The sequence below is a fragment of the Bactrocera dorsalis genome, chromosome 3, assembly GCF_023373825.1.
Source record: "Bactrocera dorsalis isolate Fly_Bdor chromosome 3, ASM2337382v1, whole genome shotgun sequence".
NCBI lineage: Eukaryota > Metazoa > Arthropoda > Insecta > Diptera > Tephritidae > Bactrocera > Bactrocera dorsalis.
This window is the reverse complement of record NC_064305.1, coordinates 68,817,710-68,835,203: the sequence shown is the minus strand read 5'-3', so window position 1 is coordinate 68,835,203 and position 17,494 is coordinate 68,817,710. Positions and strand designations below refer to the sequence as shown.

Genomic DNA, 17,494 nt, shown 5'->3' with positions numbered 1-17,494 from the left:
GAAAAGCACGTGTGCAAAATTTCGGATCGATATCTTAAAAACTGAGGGACTAGTTCACGTATATAAATAAGAGCGGACATGACTAAATCAGCTGAGCTCGATACACTGATCATTTATACATATATTTATTTATTTTTTTGGTTCTCCGACGTTTCCTTCTGGATGTTACAAACTTCCTGACAAACTAAACCCTGTTCAAAGTATAAAATATAAAAAGTAAATAAATCAATAAAAAAGTTTTTAGGGCCAAGAGCGCGGCAGGGGATGTAACATTATTAATACTTGTAAATGGGAAGAGGTAATTGAGACAATTAATTTTAAGAGATCTTTAATGGCGTGTTGTTCAAATGTAATTAGTTATAAAAAATGTAAGTATGCATGTGTTTATATGTATGTATATGGTTATATTTAGTAGTAAAAGTACATATGCTTTTTATGTGAGTATGTCAAGTGTTGGCGAAAGACAACAAGGTTTGAGAGAACCCTTTTGCAAAAGTGCCAGAAAACGCTATGAATTGTCACAAAACCTTTGTGAGGAACACAACGAATCGATAATGCAAAATATGGAATATTTAATTTGGAATATTTTAATTATTTTTCTCCTAATCAAATGAAGCAAATGAAACGTTACAGCGGCGACTTCTACATTTTTGATATTACTAAAGTGCTAAATTATGCATTTATTTAAAAGAAGAGAATCAATTAAGGCATGCCTAGAGAGATATTGTGCAAAAGTTGTAAACAAAGTGCCCGCACACGCACACATACCCACACGCCCATACACAACTACCACATATACACGCACATAACTACAAATTATTTATTACAACAACACACAAAGAAATTTTGGACTTGAGGGGAACTGTTGTGGATACTACACCTACTTACCACCAAACGCACCGGTGGCAATATCGGCCGCAGTGCCGTACGCAATGCCATCGGCGATTATGTCAACGATATCGATGCTGGTGGCGATGGGACCAGACATGCCGACGTTGTTGTTGCTGTATTGATGTGAGTATTGATAACGGAAGCGTAATTGTTGGTATTGTTGTTCCGCCTGTTGTTGTTGTTGTTTATATTGGCTGCATTGTTGTTCAAGTTCATGCACATCGGCGGCAGCATGTGGCAGTGTTTGCGGCAATAAGCCTAATTAAACGCGATTTCATTAAATGCAAATATCTACACAACCACCACAGTTACAGTTACAGTTACTACAAAATACATATGCATACATAGACACACCAACTATATGTATGTGCGTGTATGTACATACGCACACAACATAGCCACCTAAACTAAGTATAATCATGCAGAAAAACGGCAGAACAAAGCTAGCGCAGCGGGGAGCGGCGGGGAATTAACGTGCAAATGCAGGAAAAAAAACGAAAAAACTGACGGCTTGTGAAGCACTTAATTTATTTACTTGTGTTATGTGAGTGTGTGTGTGGCGTGTGCTGCTAGTGCAAGTCAATGGTTTTTGATGGCGAAAGGTCACTCATTTAGTTGCTTAATAGCAGCGCTGCGCTGACTATTGGCCAGTGGCTTATATTATAAATGAGGAAAATATATTTGTCTACGCACACAAACTTACATACTGTACAAAAAGACTATTGAAAAAAAATTAATACAAATTCTTTAGTGAAAGGCTATTGGAACTCATGAAATTCAATAAGAAAAACACGCTTACTTGTTGCGGGGTTCTTGTTTTTGCTCTACGAGTTGCGTAATTAGCGCTCAAGCGTGTCGTAATTACATAAGTAAATGTTTATAGTACCTAAATCTCACTAAGAGAATTGCGGTTTCGAATTCGGGTCACGGTAAAACTCAGAAAACAGCTAAAAAGCTGCCGGGTGTTATCAAGGCTTTGATCGTATTTCTGGCATGAACAAAAAAAATATTAACTTCGGTTGAACCGAAGCTATAATATCCTACGTCGGTGCATTTAGTATAGCATAGGTTAGGTTAGGTTAGTCTGCTAGTCCCATGAGCCATGCATAAACCAGTTTTGGTCCTTTGCGATACCAGTTGGAGTTCAGTTACTAGGTCTATGAGGAATAGTCATCCTTTAGGATGCTTGCGCTTGAAGCGCCCTGAAGTCTCACTTTCGATACCTCTTCCAGAGTATCATCTTGTGGGGACCCCAGATGCGTACAGCGTAGTCTTGCCAATACGGGACAAAGGCACAAGATATGTTCCATTGTTTCCCTGTGCCTTCATCTAGACATTTTCTGCAGTCTTGTGCATTGCACTACAGTCAGTGACCTGTTAGTATACCGATCATGCTCCTACAGTCTCTTATATATACTTCCGATCTACCGTTTTGCAAATGACTTTTGCAGCTTTGCACCCAGGTACCTCGTTTCATCGGCTTTAATTTTCTTTACCATGCTTCTGTCCAGATCATCGTATAGACAATGCATGGGTTTCCCAATGTTGATCATGTTTTCGGGTGTTAGCCGTAGAAGAATGGTGTAAATGCTGCAATCTCGTCTACTATTTCATTGCCCTCGCTGCCTTTGTGGCCTGGCCAGTAGAAGTGAAAGTGTTTGTTTCTGTAACCCTTTCCATTGCTGCCCTGCTTCCCAAGACACTTCTGGCCGATATGCGATACGAGGTTAGCACCTTTATTGCTTATTGGCTGTCTCCGTAGATGCTGACTCTGGAATTGTCTGAAGGTGCATTAGAGGCCAGCTCCGCGGCATTCGCAATAGCAAAGAGCTCAGCTTGAAATATACTGCAGTGGTCCGGCAATTTAAAAGGCTGCCTTATGCCTAATCCTGAACAGTATATCCCCGCACCAACTCCATCCTCCATAAGACAGATATATTATATTTTATAGTGGTGCGATATTGGCATTTTCGAAAAATGGTCAGCTTCTTGGGGTAAAAAAGACTTCTGAAGAATTTCAGAGCGATATCTCAAAAATTGAGCGACTAGTTCATGTACATATAAACCAAAAACGATTTAGCTCGTCATGCCCCCACGTTTCGTTACAGATGTTATATACTTCAAGGCAAGATTAACAGGTTTATTCAGGTATAAGCTCCTTCAGAGGAGCTCAAAAGTTACTACAATCAATGATAGATGATAGAAAGAAGGAAAGGAAAGGAAAGAATTGAATAGGGTTCCATCCACAAGGAAAAAAAAAATCAGAAAAAATTACTACGTTAGGAAACTATTAACCAAAAGCCCCAGCCTGGTATAATTCGCAAAAGCAGCGGAGAGTGGACCGACAACTGCCAGAACTCACTGGAAGACCTAGTCAGTGTGCACTTTCCAAGCTGTAAGGACGCGGTAAGTCCTAGCTACGAAGGGAGTAATGCAGTAAACGTTCTCGAATACATCTTTACGGAGAATAAAATATAATGGAAAATCCGCCCATTCGACGCATACAAATCTTCTGGTAAGGAAGGTATCATTCCAGCAATGCTACAGAATGCGCTCTGTCTATCCTGTGCCATGGCGAAAGGCGATTTTTATGGGCTGCATGAAGTTCAGCTATGTGCCTCACACATGGGGAGAGGCTAGGGTAGTTTGCATACCATAGAGAAAATTGCGGATGCGCACATTATGGCCGCAGCGCCTGCTAGAAACTTGTCCAAGGCGCATCACGCATATGTGAAGGGCAGATCAGTAGAGACTGCATTCAATACACTGGTATTTAATATCGAAAGGGCTCTTGGAGCATTTTTGGACATTTCTGAAGCATTCAACAACAACTCTACGGAATCTATTCTGAACAGTATCCAGTCAATAGGTGTTGATTCTGCTATACAACGCTGATAGGAAGCCTTTTGACCTCTAGACGGATTAGAGCAGCATGGAACGATGCGAAAATTACCAAGGAAGTCTATAGATGTACTCCACAGCTTCTTGGGGAGAAACGATGTGTACACAATATCTAGGCGACATCTCAAAAGCTGAGATCAATTTCGCGTGTATACAGACAAATGGAGATGACTAAGTCGACTCAGCATTTCATGCCGCTATTACATCTCCGTAAACCGTGTCCCAACATTTTTACACTCTTACTAAGGTCAATTTACCAAGCGGACAACTTTATTAACCGGACAGACAGGCTTGTCCCGCCAGTGTTTGTCTCGGATATTCCACTTTGAGTGTTGCAAACATCGTGGCAAACCTAATACACCTTGTGCAGGGTATAAAAATGTCGAACATAACCTTAAATAGCATATGAAAGTGTCACGCTACTGCACTGATGTTATTTGCAATTGTTGTAAGCGCTAAAAGAAGGTTGCTTTTGTTGCACAGTGTTATTATTCAACAACTAACTAAAAGTACATGAAAAAACTTAGCACTTAGTTTCAAGGCACTTGTAGAAAACACCATTTTATGAAAATATAGCACAAGATTTTTTAGAGGAAAACGAAAATTAAAAAAAAGCGATGTAAAAGGTGTCGTGAAAAATAAATGAAATGCAACGCCATATGCTTACTTACTGCAGACTGCCGTTTTAGAGGTCATCTGGCTAGTAATTATTATTATTTTCTTCTTCTTCCACGCTGTGGAGCGTAGCGCTACAGCTAAACTAATAAAATTTTTGAGATTTATATAACCGCCCAAAGACACAGTGAACAATTATAAACACACACTTATTGTGGGAATTTGCTAAACCGAAAATGCCACGCGACGAAAAGCAATGACATACTTAACGAGGGTAATGCACAGCCAAACTAAATAAAACCAATTGGAAAATACTCGAAAGACTCCAGCGGAGAACCGAGCGAAATGACGGCAAACACCAAACAACAAAGTCGGCGGACAAGAAAGCAAAATGTGAAAGTAAGTGGGTGGGTCCAGGGGTGTCTTCGCGTGTGTGTGTGTGTGTGTGTGTGTGTCTGGGTGTCGGCAGCGCTGTGACAGTTGCAAAGGAAGCGGAAATCAAAAACACCGATAAATTGTAGAGACTTTATGCCGAAGAGTTGATATGGCGGTGGCGGCAGTTGAAAAGGAAAAGAAGATTTCATATTCACATAACGAATAACGATATGAAAACAAAAACTCAATAAAAGAATAGTAAAAACAAAGAACTTGCTAAACGGTGACATTGGGCACAAACACACGAATGATGACAGAATCGAAAACACAGAATAGCAATGTTAAAGTAAAAGGCAGCAAACACGAAGCAAAGATAGCGGTAAGCGAAAACATAAACGAAAATGTAAACATACCATTCTCCGTGGTGGAATCGTCCTCCTCCTCGCCACCGCTCGCATCCAGTTTGCCACTCGCTGCCGCATCCGCAGCACTATTGAGTGGCGCCACCTTCGCCGCTGTTGTTGCGCCAACAGATGTGCCCGCATTCGTGCTGGTCGGACTGGCGGTGGCACTGTTGCTGTCGGTGCTCACAATTATGGGTCCATTGTAGATGCCGTTGATTGGATGCGCCATATTTTTGGCAATTTGTAGACTTACAATAGAATGTTTGATATGATCCAGCATGGCCTGTGCCCGGGTAAACGTACGCGCGTGTGTGTTGGTCGTGGTGGTGATTGAGGCAAGGCATAAAAAAGAAATTAGAAGAAATATTATTATTATTATTACGAAAGAGGGACACAAGAAACAAACATGGAAAATTACGACAACAACAAGAAAAGGCAGATACATACATATATATCAGCATATATATTTATCATATACATATGTATATGGATGTTAGGGTGTTCGTTATTTCAGAATTTGATATTTTTATTTGAGACCAATTGGAACCTGATCGATCATTGATGCAAGTGATTTATATGCACACTCTGTGTTCCTCATACGATATGGTGTACCATATGAAGTACATTTGATGCATAACTTTTTCTGCATATAACTTTTAAAGGCAAATTATTAAGAAAAACATATTCCGGAAACCTTTTGTGTAGCCAAAAATTTCGTCTTAAAATAATCATATATATATATACATATATGTATGTATGTATATGTGAAAAGTAAATGATTTAGGCACGGTTTAAATTGAAAATAAAGTGCTAGTTTACGTTGGATACTTTTGTAGAGCAAGATTTAAACCACAGACAGCTTTTGCAAAAAAAATCCCTTGGGAATTAACGAACACCCTAATGTACATATAGGCCAATTAATGCCATTAGAAATTGTGCTTGCAAAAATATGTTTTCGCAAAGCACACAGAGGCAACTAGCCAAAACATTTGTGTAAGCAAAGTGTCGTTGTTAATATTGCATAATTGTAATGTTTACTCTCAATATATATTTATTATTGTTTTAAGTAGATCATATCGCTCATTTGCTGTAAGATCGGCATAAATCAAAAACGTGATTTTTGAGTTAATGATGCAGAATTGTTCGTTATATCATACTTCATGTTGAGTGAAAAATTCATATGAATACCTCTTATGTGCTCCGCTTGAGAAGAGAATATATTTCCTGTTTTCAGTGTAAGGTTGGAGAAAGTTGAAAACTTTAAACGCGTTTTCTGGCGAATCGATTTTTTTGACTTATGCCGGTTTTGCAGCAAATGAGCGATATATAAAATAAAAATATCTTTATGTGGGTTAAACAGTTCATAAATTGTATAATAAAACAAAAATAATTTTTATGATTATAAATATAAAACAATGCATGATGCATTTTCTACGAAATATATAAATAGTGCAAACTATGTGGTTTTATATATTTACTTAAGCAATATATTTATTATTTTGTTCAAGTTAATAAATTATTTATTTTGTTATTATTTTTATGATATTTTGCTTCTCTAAGAACAGATAAGAAAACAAGTGAAATGAATACATGACCTATTAGCGAGCTTATTCATGTTGTGACTTATTTTTACATTTATGACGTTAAAAATCTAACTCGTTTTATTAAAAAATGTTGCGGGAATCTTGTTGAAGATAAATTCCTATATTAGAAATAAATTTGAGTCTTCTCAAGTAAGTAAAAAATAATATCTTGAATTGAAACCCGTTGCTGTAGTAACTATAATATTTGCATCCAAAATAGTTGGTTTTCAGAATTCTGAACTGAAATATTTCAAAAGTTTTTCGGCATTTATTTTTTGAAAATTATTTCTTCTAAATGTTGGTCGCGGCTACTTTTCAGATGGTCCATCCGTTGAGTTCAATTTTCGATGACTCGTTCGAGCATTTCGACTGGTAATGGCATGCGTGAATGCCGGAATCGCAACAGGATTGCCTGCAAAGACTTTAGACTTTACATATCCGGACAGGAAAAAGACTAACGGCGTGATATCACACGATCTTGGTGACCAGTCGACCGTAATATCTGCTCAATTAATCCATTGATTGATTCGATGTGCGGGAAGTGGCAACGTCTTGTGGAACCAAATGTCGCCATGATCTCGAGCTTCAATTTTAGGCATCAAATAGTCGGTTATTATGTCGCGACGCCATTGACGGTTACGTTCTCACCGGCCGGATTGTTGATTGCATCGGCCTAGAAACCCCAAGAAACCGCTATTTTTTCTGGATGAAATGACAGGTCTTGAATGTCTTCAGGTTGCTCTTTGAGCCAAATGCGGCAATTTCGCTAGTTTACAAGCCCATTGAGCCAGAAATAGGCCTCATTGCTGAAAAAAATTTGGCTCAAAAACGACGGATCATCTTGGAACTTTTCAAGAGACCATAAAGCGAAGCGATGTCGCTTGGGAAGGTTGAGCGGCTTCATTTCTTGCACAAGTTGTAGTAAGATCTCGACGTAAAATGCGTCAAGTCGTCCCATACGTCAGTCCGAGGTGCTGCGAACGGTGCCGAATCAACTCTTCGTGTACACTCTTACTTACGGCTGCTATATTTTATTCTTTGCGTGCTGGTCGTAGTCTATTCGGTCGAATATTATCCAATAATGAGTGCTGGATCTCAAAACGGGTGAAGTTGTTGTGAATAGTACGCTCAGTAAGGTTAGGTAGGATTATAGGGTTTGTCCGGAAAGTAATAGGACTGATTTTCTGTACTTCGGAACGTGCGCGCACCGTCTGGATTCGGTAGAGGGCGTTCCCAGCTAACGAACTAGCGCCAGGTCAGTTGTTTCCGAGCACCTGGAGAGTCAGGACAAACATTTTCGCGCGACGTGTTTCTGAGAGTGGTGCAAATCGAAAATGCAGCGTTTGTTAGAGAAGAGGTGCCCAATTAAATTTTGTGCGAAACTCGGTATGTTTGCGACACAGAAGTTTGATATGATCAAGCAGGCTTTTCCAGATGCTGCTTTAGCAAGAAGTGGTGTGTTGTTTCTTTGGCACCAGGCCTTTTTGGAGGGCCAAGTCCAGGAGGAACAAATCTAAAGTGAAAACGATGCTTATTGTCTTTTTGACATGAAAGGCATCGTCCACCATGAATGTGTTCCCCCTGGACAAACCGTCAACGCCAAGTTTTACGTGAAAGTCCTCAAGAGACTCAAACGAAGGGTCAATCGGGTCCGACAAGACATCGTAGTCTATTGGAAGTTGCCACACGATAACGACACGGCTCACACCGCCTTTCTTGTGAACAGCTACCTAACCAAGGCCGACATCTCAACGTTTCCGCAGGTGCCCTACAGCCCAGATGTGGCCCCCAGGACCTTTTTTGTTTCTTTGACTGAAAAAGCCGATGGAAGGCAAACATTTTGAGACGAACTCTGTCCGACCAAAGACCAAACGCATGTTGTGTAGAGAGCACGTTTTTCAATGAAGTAGTAAGCGTTAAGTAAAATTAATTAGGCATTAAAGCACCGTTTAATTAAGCACTTCATATTAAATATAGCACTTTGAATTTATTTCATTACACTTTCACTTCCTCAAAACTTGCTTTCAATATTAAAATTGCACGCATCAAAGCGCCACAGCGTAACTAATTACCGTCTCAGCATTTGTCTTTTGTTTGCAGGACAATTAAGAAGACACGCAAAGGACAAGCCCATGTAATTTTACGCGTAGCAGACAAAGCAAAACAAAAAATGTTGGAGAAAATAAAGAAAACACACAAAATCAAAAAAATAAATGCGCACAAAAGCGCAGCAGACAAAAGCACCGCTGGAAACACGGCGTATCTGCCACAACATGACACGAAAAAGCAGGGCGTGAGCAGTAGAAAACCAACTCACATACACACATACAGATGTATGTACGTATATGTACACGTAAAAGCGAAAAATTCAGTGCAGACACCTGCTGCTGTTACTCACATTGGCGTTATCCTGCAGCGCTTTGCACTTGGCCTTTTCCTCAGCATCCGTTATATTCTCAATGCGTGCGTTGATTTTCTATAAAGCAAAAGAAATACATTTCCCACATTAGTATTGTTTCAATTTGCATTTTTTTACAATATTTCATTTTCTTTTTACACAAATTTTCGCCACTCACATTCGTCTGCTCAATGATTAACTGCAAGTATGCGTCCGCTTCCGACACACGCCGTCCGAGTAATTCCAAGTGGTTTGCACGTTTGTTGCCTACCACATCCTTCTGATAGCCGCCAAGGTAGAAAGTGCTTTGATTGTCCCACAGACGAGAGCGATTCGCATGCCGTCGTATGGTGTCCTCAAGTCGTCTAACCCACTTTTCGCGTTCTTCGCTGTGTTGCGCCTGCAGTGGATTCGGATTCGGGCGTGTGGGTGATGGAGTGATTGCGTGGTTTGTTTGGTTTTTTTTTCGTTTGTTGTTTGGGAGAGAGAGAGAGTGATAAAACAGAGAGTAAGGTTATTGTGGTATGAAGGTTGAATGTATTTGAATAACAACAAATGACAGTTGGATGGAAGTGAATGTACATACATACATATGTATGTATGTGCAAATAAATATATATTTATATATTTTTAACTATCCGTTTTTTACAGTGAAATTCCTCATAACTGGACCGTCGTAGTGTTTTGTCCGGCTAAGGGAGCTGTCCGTGTATGGGGCCTGGCAAAAAGGAGTGTTTAAAATGTTTTCATCTTAACATTAGAAGCCGAACTATATTTTTATTGAACTAATAAATGCGAGCCAATGCCAGCTAGGAATATATAAATGAACGTTTATCCCATTAGTTTCTGTTGAGTCACCGTGAACCAGTTGGCTCCAGCGCAAGACAATTTGTTTGCAGTGTTCATTTTACGTAAAAATTGTTTCAGATATCCAAAATTAATAAGAATTCAAAAAACTGAGCCGGTTCTACCTTACCGGAATTGACACTGTTATTTCTGCAGATTTAACCCCATTTAGTTCGGTAAGTCTTGGTATGAGGACTGTCCGTCGTGACTGTCTGTCAGTCAAGTTCTGGTTAACGTAATCAAAACTCCTTCTTTCTATAAAGAACCTTTCTTTTTAACCAGAAGTTATTTGACGGCTGACTGCCAACCAAGACAATTAGAGAACGGCTTTAAGTTTCGCATTTATTTGTGAATTTGCTGATCCATTACAGATTTACCACTCTGTATTTTTTGGTGTTGTATTACAAAATAAAAATATTTTGTAGTTAATGGCCTGAGATTCTAGAATTACTGAACAAAATGATTTTCGTAAGTAAGGTTATGTTGAAAAAAATATTAATATAGTGTGTATGTCCCATACGGGTAGGTAAGTAGAGTGGCTGCCTGACGATTTACCTCTCATATAAGATGGAGAAGAGTTTGAAAGTGGGCGAAGCTTTCGAAGTAAAAATAATTGGGAACACTTCTTAATTGCCTTGGTAAATCGAACTTTAGTCATTTCGAAACCGAGCTTTCTTTAAATTGTTGTTGTTGTTGATGTTGTAGTGGCAAAAAACATTCCTGAAAAAATTTCGAGACATGGTGCCGGGTTGTCAGTCTTTGGACGGATAAAAATCCAGATTCGTTCCGATTACTTGAACCCGACTGTCGTGGGAACGGGAACATCAGAGATGTTATGGAAGCGTTCCATCGCAAAACACACACTTCTGGAGCTCAAGCAAGAGCAGTCAGATGTGTTTTTGAACAAATATCATTTTCGGAAGACAAATACGCCACAAAAACAACAATAACGAATAATTTTTCATAACACAATCATGATTTCATTATCTTCACGACTGTTAACCAAATCCCAAAGAATGTCTCTAAAGATTGTATAATTTGAGTGATAAGTGACAGACGGAAATTCTGACCTGATTCGAATCACTCAGTTGACGTTTCTGTTTAGTTATAATGCTAACAGTTGACTACTCCGCTTCTTTTTTAACTATTATATGCATAATTTTTATTAATATGAATTAATTTTTCAACAAAAACTCAAAAAGAATTTCTAAAATAACCTCACTTTACATACCTGAAAGTGAAATGTCTTGTGGTCCACAGTTATTGTGAAGGTGTTATCCTCTTGATCGTCTATGCCGATAACAGCATCTTTGAGGCGCACGCAGCCGCGACGTACACCTTTCATCATTTTCTCCTTGGACTGCAAATAACGGTAAAGAAAATCATATGAGAAATTTGCTGTAAAGGAATTTACGAATGTGTCTATATGTAAGTAAATAAAGGGTGATTTTTTAAGAGCTTGATAACTTTTTAAAAAAAAAAACGCATAAAATTTGCAAAATCTCATCGGTTCTTTATTTGAAACGTTAGATTGGTTCATGACATTTACTTTTTGAAGATAATTTCATTTAAATGTTGACCGCGGCTGCGTCTTAGGTGGTCCATTCGGAAAGTCCAATTTTGGGCAACTTTTTCGAGCATTTCGGCCGGAATAGCCCGAATTTCTTCGGAAATGTTGTCTTCCAAAGCTGGAATAGTTGCTGGCTTATTTCTGTAGACTTTAGACTTGACGTAGCCCCACAAAAAATAGTCTAAAGGCGTTAAATCGCATGATCTTGGTGGCCAACTTACGGGTCCATTTCTTGAGATGAATTGTTGTCCGAAGTTTTCCCTCAAAATGGCCATAGAATCGCGAGCTGTGTGGCATGTAGCGCCATCTTGTTGAAACCACATGTCAACCAAGTTCAGTTCTTCCATTTTTGGCAACAAAAAGTTTGTTAGCATCGAACGATAGCGATCGCCATTCACCGTAACGTTGCGTCCAACAGCATCTTTGAAAAAATACGGTCCAATGATTCCACCAGCGTACAAACCACACCAAACAGTGCATTTTTCGGGATGCATGGGCAGTTCTTGAACGGCTTCTGGTTGCTCTTCACCCCAAATGCGGCAATTTTGCTTATTTACGTAGCCATTCAACCAGAAATGAGCCTCATCGCTGAACAAAATTTGTCCGAAAAAAAAAAAAACCGAACACTGATTTTGGTAATAAAATTCAATGATTTGCAAGCGTTGCTCGTTAGTAAGTCTATTCATGATGAAATGTCAAAGCATACTGAGCATCTTTCTCTTTGACACCATGTCTGAAATCCCACGTGATCTGTCAAATACTAATGCATGAAAATCCTAACCTCAAAAAAATCACCCGTTAGTAATAGCTAAGTAAGTAGGTAGATACGTATGTGTGTAAATATATATAGATTTGTTAAGACACACATCTCTTAACGAGTTAATGAATAACAAGTGTTTGATTGCATTTAAAATCAATAAAGTAATCGAAACGAGCATCGGTGAGTGGGTAAGGTGGCCCTACGAAGAGCTGCAAGCATCCAATTGAAGACGTTTATAACGGTAAAGGAAAGCCTTATGAATGACGTTTTACAAAAGGCACGTGCAAAGATGTATGCTAAACAAAAACAATTATATGTATGCACGTGTATGTGTATATATGTACATGCATATGCACGCTTAAAAAGTTATGCAAGAAAATGCATTTAATCGGTGTACGTTTGCTCCAATGGCTGAATTAACTGGCGTTCATACAAACTGTTTTACATGCGGCATCAAGAACTTGTATATATCGCTCATTTGCTGCAAGACTGGCATAAGTCAAAAAAATCGATTCTCCAGAAAACGCATTTAAAGTTTTCAACTTACTACAACCTTACACGGTGACTCCAACCTTACACCTCTTCTCAAGCGGAGCATATAAGAGGTATTCATATGAATTTTTCACTCAACATGAAGTATGATATAAAGAACAATTCTGCAGCATTAACTCAAAATTCACGTTTTTTGAATTATGCCGGTCTTGCAGCAAATGAGCGATATGTACATAAGTAGTTTTCGTTACAGGTACATTTGTATTATAATGTAAAATAATAGGCCTCTGCTTTAATTCAATTCAATTGAGTTTTATGCTAAAGCAACTATTCAATGCAACTTTGTAGTGTGACAAAAATTAAAATTAAAAAATAATAATAATGAATAAAAAAAATAAATAAATAAAAAAAAATAAGAAAATAAATAAACTAAAAAAAATAAATAAACTAAAAAAATTAAATAAAAACCAAACTTAAATTAAAAAAAAAATAAAACAAATAAAAATGATAAAAAGCAAAAAAAGGAAAAAATTATTTCAAGAAAATTAAAATATATGTAAATCGATCGGCAACACACTTGCCGCTTCTTCCATGCACTCATTTAAATAATTCAAAATACGCTAATTAACAATGTAGCACTGGAAGAGCCGAGCTTAAAGGTTCAATATCGCATACAATTGCGTTTTGTGTGTATTCGCACATATTTACTATATACATACATACATATACACATACAGTATATACTATTTACCATTTACATATATGAATATACATAAGTACATATGTATGTATATATTACTGTATACCGTCGTCTGGTTCTTAAATGCATATATTAAATCTATTGCTAGTTTTTAGTGTCTCGTTTTTTAAATATACACGCAGCTACGCTCTTTTTCCGTCCAATCGGTGCTTTCGGTTCTTGAAGCGCCCATACTGCATTTATTCTCCATTTAGTAAAGGCAGTTTGGTGCGTCTTGTCTTGACTTCAGCGTGTCTTACACAATACCGTTAAACTATATCAGAACATAAAGTCGAAAGGATAATAAAAAAAAGGATTCATCTAGCGAACCGTTGTGGTGGCATATATTATTATTTAATTTTGTGAACGAAACAGTATTTGTGTGTGTGTGTGTGAAATGGATATTTTTCCTAATATGAACGAGGTGGATTACAGCTGCACCTGTTAGTATGCCAAAATAAAAAATCATTTTAAACATTATCATATAAATTGCAGATTTTTCCTTGACTTCTATCGACGCCTGTTATTTTAGGAAAAAGTTTATATTTTCATGTAAAAAGTTTTATATAATAAGGTCAATATTAATATGAAATTAGAAAAAACACTAACTTGGGCTGCACTGAAGCTCTAAAACCCTTCACAGGTGCATTTTTTTATAGCATAAAAGGATATTAAGAGATCATTATCTTGATTTTGTTCGCGCAGTTGTATAGCAACTATAGCTATGGTGATCCGATCCGAACAATTTCTTAGTATATTATATCGTTACCGTGTACAATAATCCATGCAAAATTTCATGAAAATTTTTGTCAAATAAAAAAGCTATCCATATAAAAACTTGATTTTGATTGTTTAGTTTGTACGGCAGCCTTATGCTATAGTGGTCCGATCTGAACAATTTTTAAGGAGATTGTGCCGTTGCTTTGGACAACAGCTTATACAAAATTTCATGAAGATATCTCGTCCAAGGAAAGAGTTTTCCATATAAGAACTTGATTTTGTTCGGCTTGTTGTTTGGATCCGACAAAAGAGCAGCTTCTTGGTGCGAAAAAAACGTATGCGAAATTTCGGATCGATACCACAAAAACTGAGTTCACGTACCTATATAAAGACGGACAAATATATGTACTTAAAAAATTATTTTAGAATTTTATACTTATTTATAAATTATATTAAGTAAATTTTTATATTTTTTATTCTTATTTTTCATATTTGATAGCACACGAAATGGACGAGTGGTTTGGGTTGGGTACGCCCATGTTCATATTTGCGGTTTTGATGACGTATTTGCTGTTAATTTATAAAATATTACCGAAGTAAGTTTTTTAATTAAATCCAGCATAAGCTAAATTTTTTTAACTGTCAATAAAAAAAAAAAACAAAAAAATATGATAAAAATTTCATAATTATAATTTTCACTATAACTTAAATAAATGTTCATTAGTTGTCGAAACACTACTGATAAGCTAGACAATATTGGCAACAGTTTATATGTAAATCATATTAGTTACTAAACCAATATTCGAAAAATGGCTTAAAACCCTAACCTAAAATTTCAATTTATATATCGACATCTGCGAACTAAAAAATTTACTTTATGATTGTTTTTAAAAATTTTCCATAAACTTTTAACACAAATGAGGAGCACACATACATACATATGTACATACAAAACTGCATAAATATGTACATACGTATTTTGAGTCTATTTATCTTTGAATTTCCGCAAATGATTGGCGGTAAACAAAACCACATTACAAAATTGTCTTATTTTACAAGAATTTAATTAGTTCGCGTGCTTTATTGAACTCGGTGTGATGGTTAAAGCGTAATTTGGGACAAATTAATTAGCATTTGATCGGAAATTCATGAGAATAATTAAGCTGGGAAGTGAATTTCTTTCAAAGTATGCCGTCGCACTTTAAGAGTGCAAATAAATTAATAAATAAACGTTGAAAAATCGTTAATCAATTAAATTAAAGGTCTGCTACTCAAATACATGTGTACATATATACAATATACGCATATACACACAGGAAGCACACGTAATATCAAAAAAATGAAAGTACAATTAACAAAGGGCAAGCATTTCAATACAGAAGATCAATGTTTAAGCTCATGCTATATAATTATTAGCTTGAACTTGTGCACTTCTAATAAATATGTGTTACGAATTCGCGCTTTTGTCATTTTTGAATATAAAACTTTTTTATTTACAGTTATATGGAGGATCGTGAGCCGTACCAGTTAAAGACCTACATTATAGTCTACAATGCAATGCAAATGCTCTCATGTATCTATATAATCACTGGGGTAAATTTATACATGCATAACATATATATTTTTATTTAAATTGCACATATTTATTACTACAGATTTTCCGTATAGCCTCAACAAGCGTTTTTCATTTCTGGAATTGCATTTTATTAGAACCGAACTCATATTCGGAATATCTGTTTAATCGCGTCACATACTTTACATTCTGGCTAAAGATTAGTGAGCTGTCGGAAACTATTGTATTCGTATTACGTAAAAAACAGAATCAGGTGTCGTATCTGCATGTATTTCATCACTGCTCAACTGTTTCATTGATATATCTCCTGTGTACGGATTATAGAGGTAAGTAATCCATTGTAAATCATTGCGTTGTTATCAATCTTTACTTTCTCAGGTACCTCACCTTTGTATCCGATTTTGCTCAATTCCACTGTGCATGTGATTATGTATGCCTACTACTTGGCCGCAGCTGTGTGCGATGCCGAAACTATAAAGCGTTTAACACCAATCAAGAAATCGATTACCACTATTCAAATGATACAATTCGTGCTGATTCTTATCCAAGCGGGATTCTTGATGGTTCGTTGCGAAATATCCAAGTGGGTTACAACTTACTATTCTGTCGTTGTAATGGTTATATTCTATGGATTTTATGATTTCTATAATAAGGCTTACAAAGCTGCTAATAATAGTAGAATTAGTAATAAGAGCAGTTAATGCTTAGTTGTATTTGTTATTATAATGAATTTAATTTTTATAGTTTTGTGTAAGCTGCTTTTAAATGGTCTTGAAAAATTGTTTCAACAAAAATACGTACCTTTTGTTTTAGTAAGTTTTGGTAATAACTTACAAATAAATTTTAATTTTTACAAAGCATTTGATTTTGATTGGACAGATCATGCTAAATTTCTTGATATTATCTCGTCAAATAAACTCAAATTATACCTATTTTTGATCGTGCAATTTGTAAGTTTGCTATATGCTACTATGATCCAACATCGGCAGTTTCGTTGGTGTTTTGGCAGCCACCGGAAGGGAAGTGGTATGATTTTTAAAATCCAATTGTAAATGAATTGATAGAAAATATGCCAAACCCCAACTGACTATAAACTATACATTTGATATAAGGTCTAACTCTACAAAATCATTTTAAATTAAATAACAAGAATTAAGACGCAAGGAAATTTTCGAACTTCTACAAACTCTAGAGGTAGGTTTACTCTACCTTTGGGGTGTTTTTTTTTTTTTTTAATCGCGATGTCAAGAATTCCGTAGTAAACAAAAATAACTAACTATCATGAACAAATTGAATTGATACTTATAAATTTTGTTTAATCTTTGATTTAATAGTCTAAAAATATTTTATTAGGCGTATTTGAGAACGCAATTGAAGCACCTGCCAATAAAAGGAGTGCGTGTTGTTCCATTAGAATACACGTACTTACTTAAATATACACAACAGATAAGATAAACTAGAAACAAATTTCGAAAGTTCAGTAACAAAACTAAGACCTTCTTATAAATTATTCACTTATTTGTGACGTGTACTGTTATATGCCAAATGTATGTACATATTTATTTAATAAATTGTGTGATATTGAATGAATTCATGTTCTGTTAATAGTCAGTTGGAATCAGTGCAT

At 36.6% G+C, this 17,494-nt stretch overlaps 2 protein-coding genes across 3 annotated transcripts in view; one reads left to right on the top strand and one right to left on the bottom strand.

The window, feature by feature from the left end:
• The window catches only part of LOC105228878 (oxysterol-binding protein-related protein 9), a 35,569-nt gene that overhangs the window by 17,038 nt on the left and 1,037 nt on the right, over positions 1-17,494 (bottom strand). The window contains exons 3-7 of one of the 2 annotated variants that reach the window (XM_011208875.4): positions 11,245-11,373; positions 9,346-9,567; positions 9,168-9,245; positions 5,196-5,469; positions 889-1,149 (exon numbers count right to left, since the gene is read on the bottom strand). In XM_011208875.4, the coding sequence (XP_011207177.2) occupies positions 889-1,149; positions 5,196-5,469; positions 9,168-9,245; positions 9,346-9,567; positions 11,245-11,373 (964 nt within the window). The remainder of the gene's footprint in view (positions 1-888; positions 1,150-5,195; positions 5,470-9,167; positions 9,246-9,345; positions 9,568-11,244; positions 11,374-17,494) is intronic. The other variant, XM_011208876.4, reaches the window with a different exon arrangement.
• LOC105228877 (elongation of very long chain fatty acids protein F) lies at positions 13,725-16,672 on the top strand. Its single transcript, XM_011208872.4, has 5 exons — positions 13,725-14,017; positions 14,794-14,890; positions 15,794-15,887; positions 15,950-16,193; positions 16,246-16,672. Exons 1-5 carry the CDS (start codon positions 13,972-13,974, stop codon positions 16,566-16,568), a joined length of 804 nt encoding a protein of 267 aa, XP_011207174.2. The 5' UTR covers positions 13,725-13,971; the 3' UTR covers positions 16,569-16,672.

Excerpts from the sequence above, each read along its gene's own strand:
- LOC105228877 (XM_011208872.4), top strand. The coding sequence starts at position 13,972 with ATGGATATTTTTCCTAATATGAACGAGGTGGATTACAGCTGCACCT. Across the intron at positions 14,018-14,793 it reads GGTGGATTACAGCTGCACCT|CACACGAAATGGACGAGTGG; the intron begins GTTAGTATGCCA and ends CATATTTGATAG. Across the intron at positions 14,891-15,793 it reads ATTTATAAAATATTACCGAA|TTATATGGAGGATCGTGAGC; the intron begins GTAAGTTTTTTA and ends TTTTATTTACAG.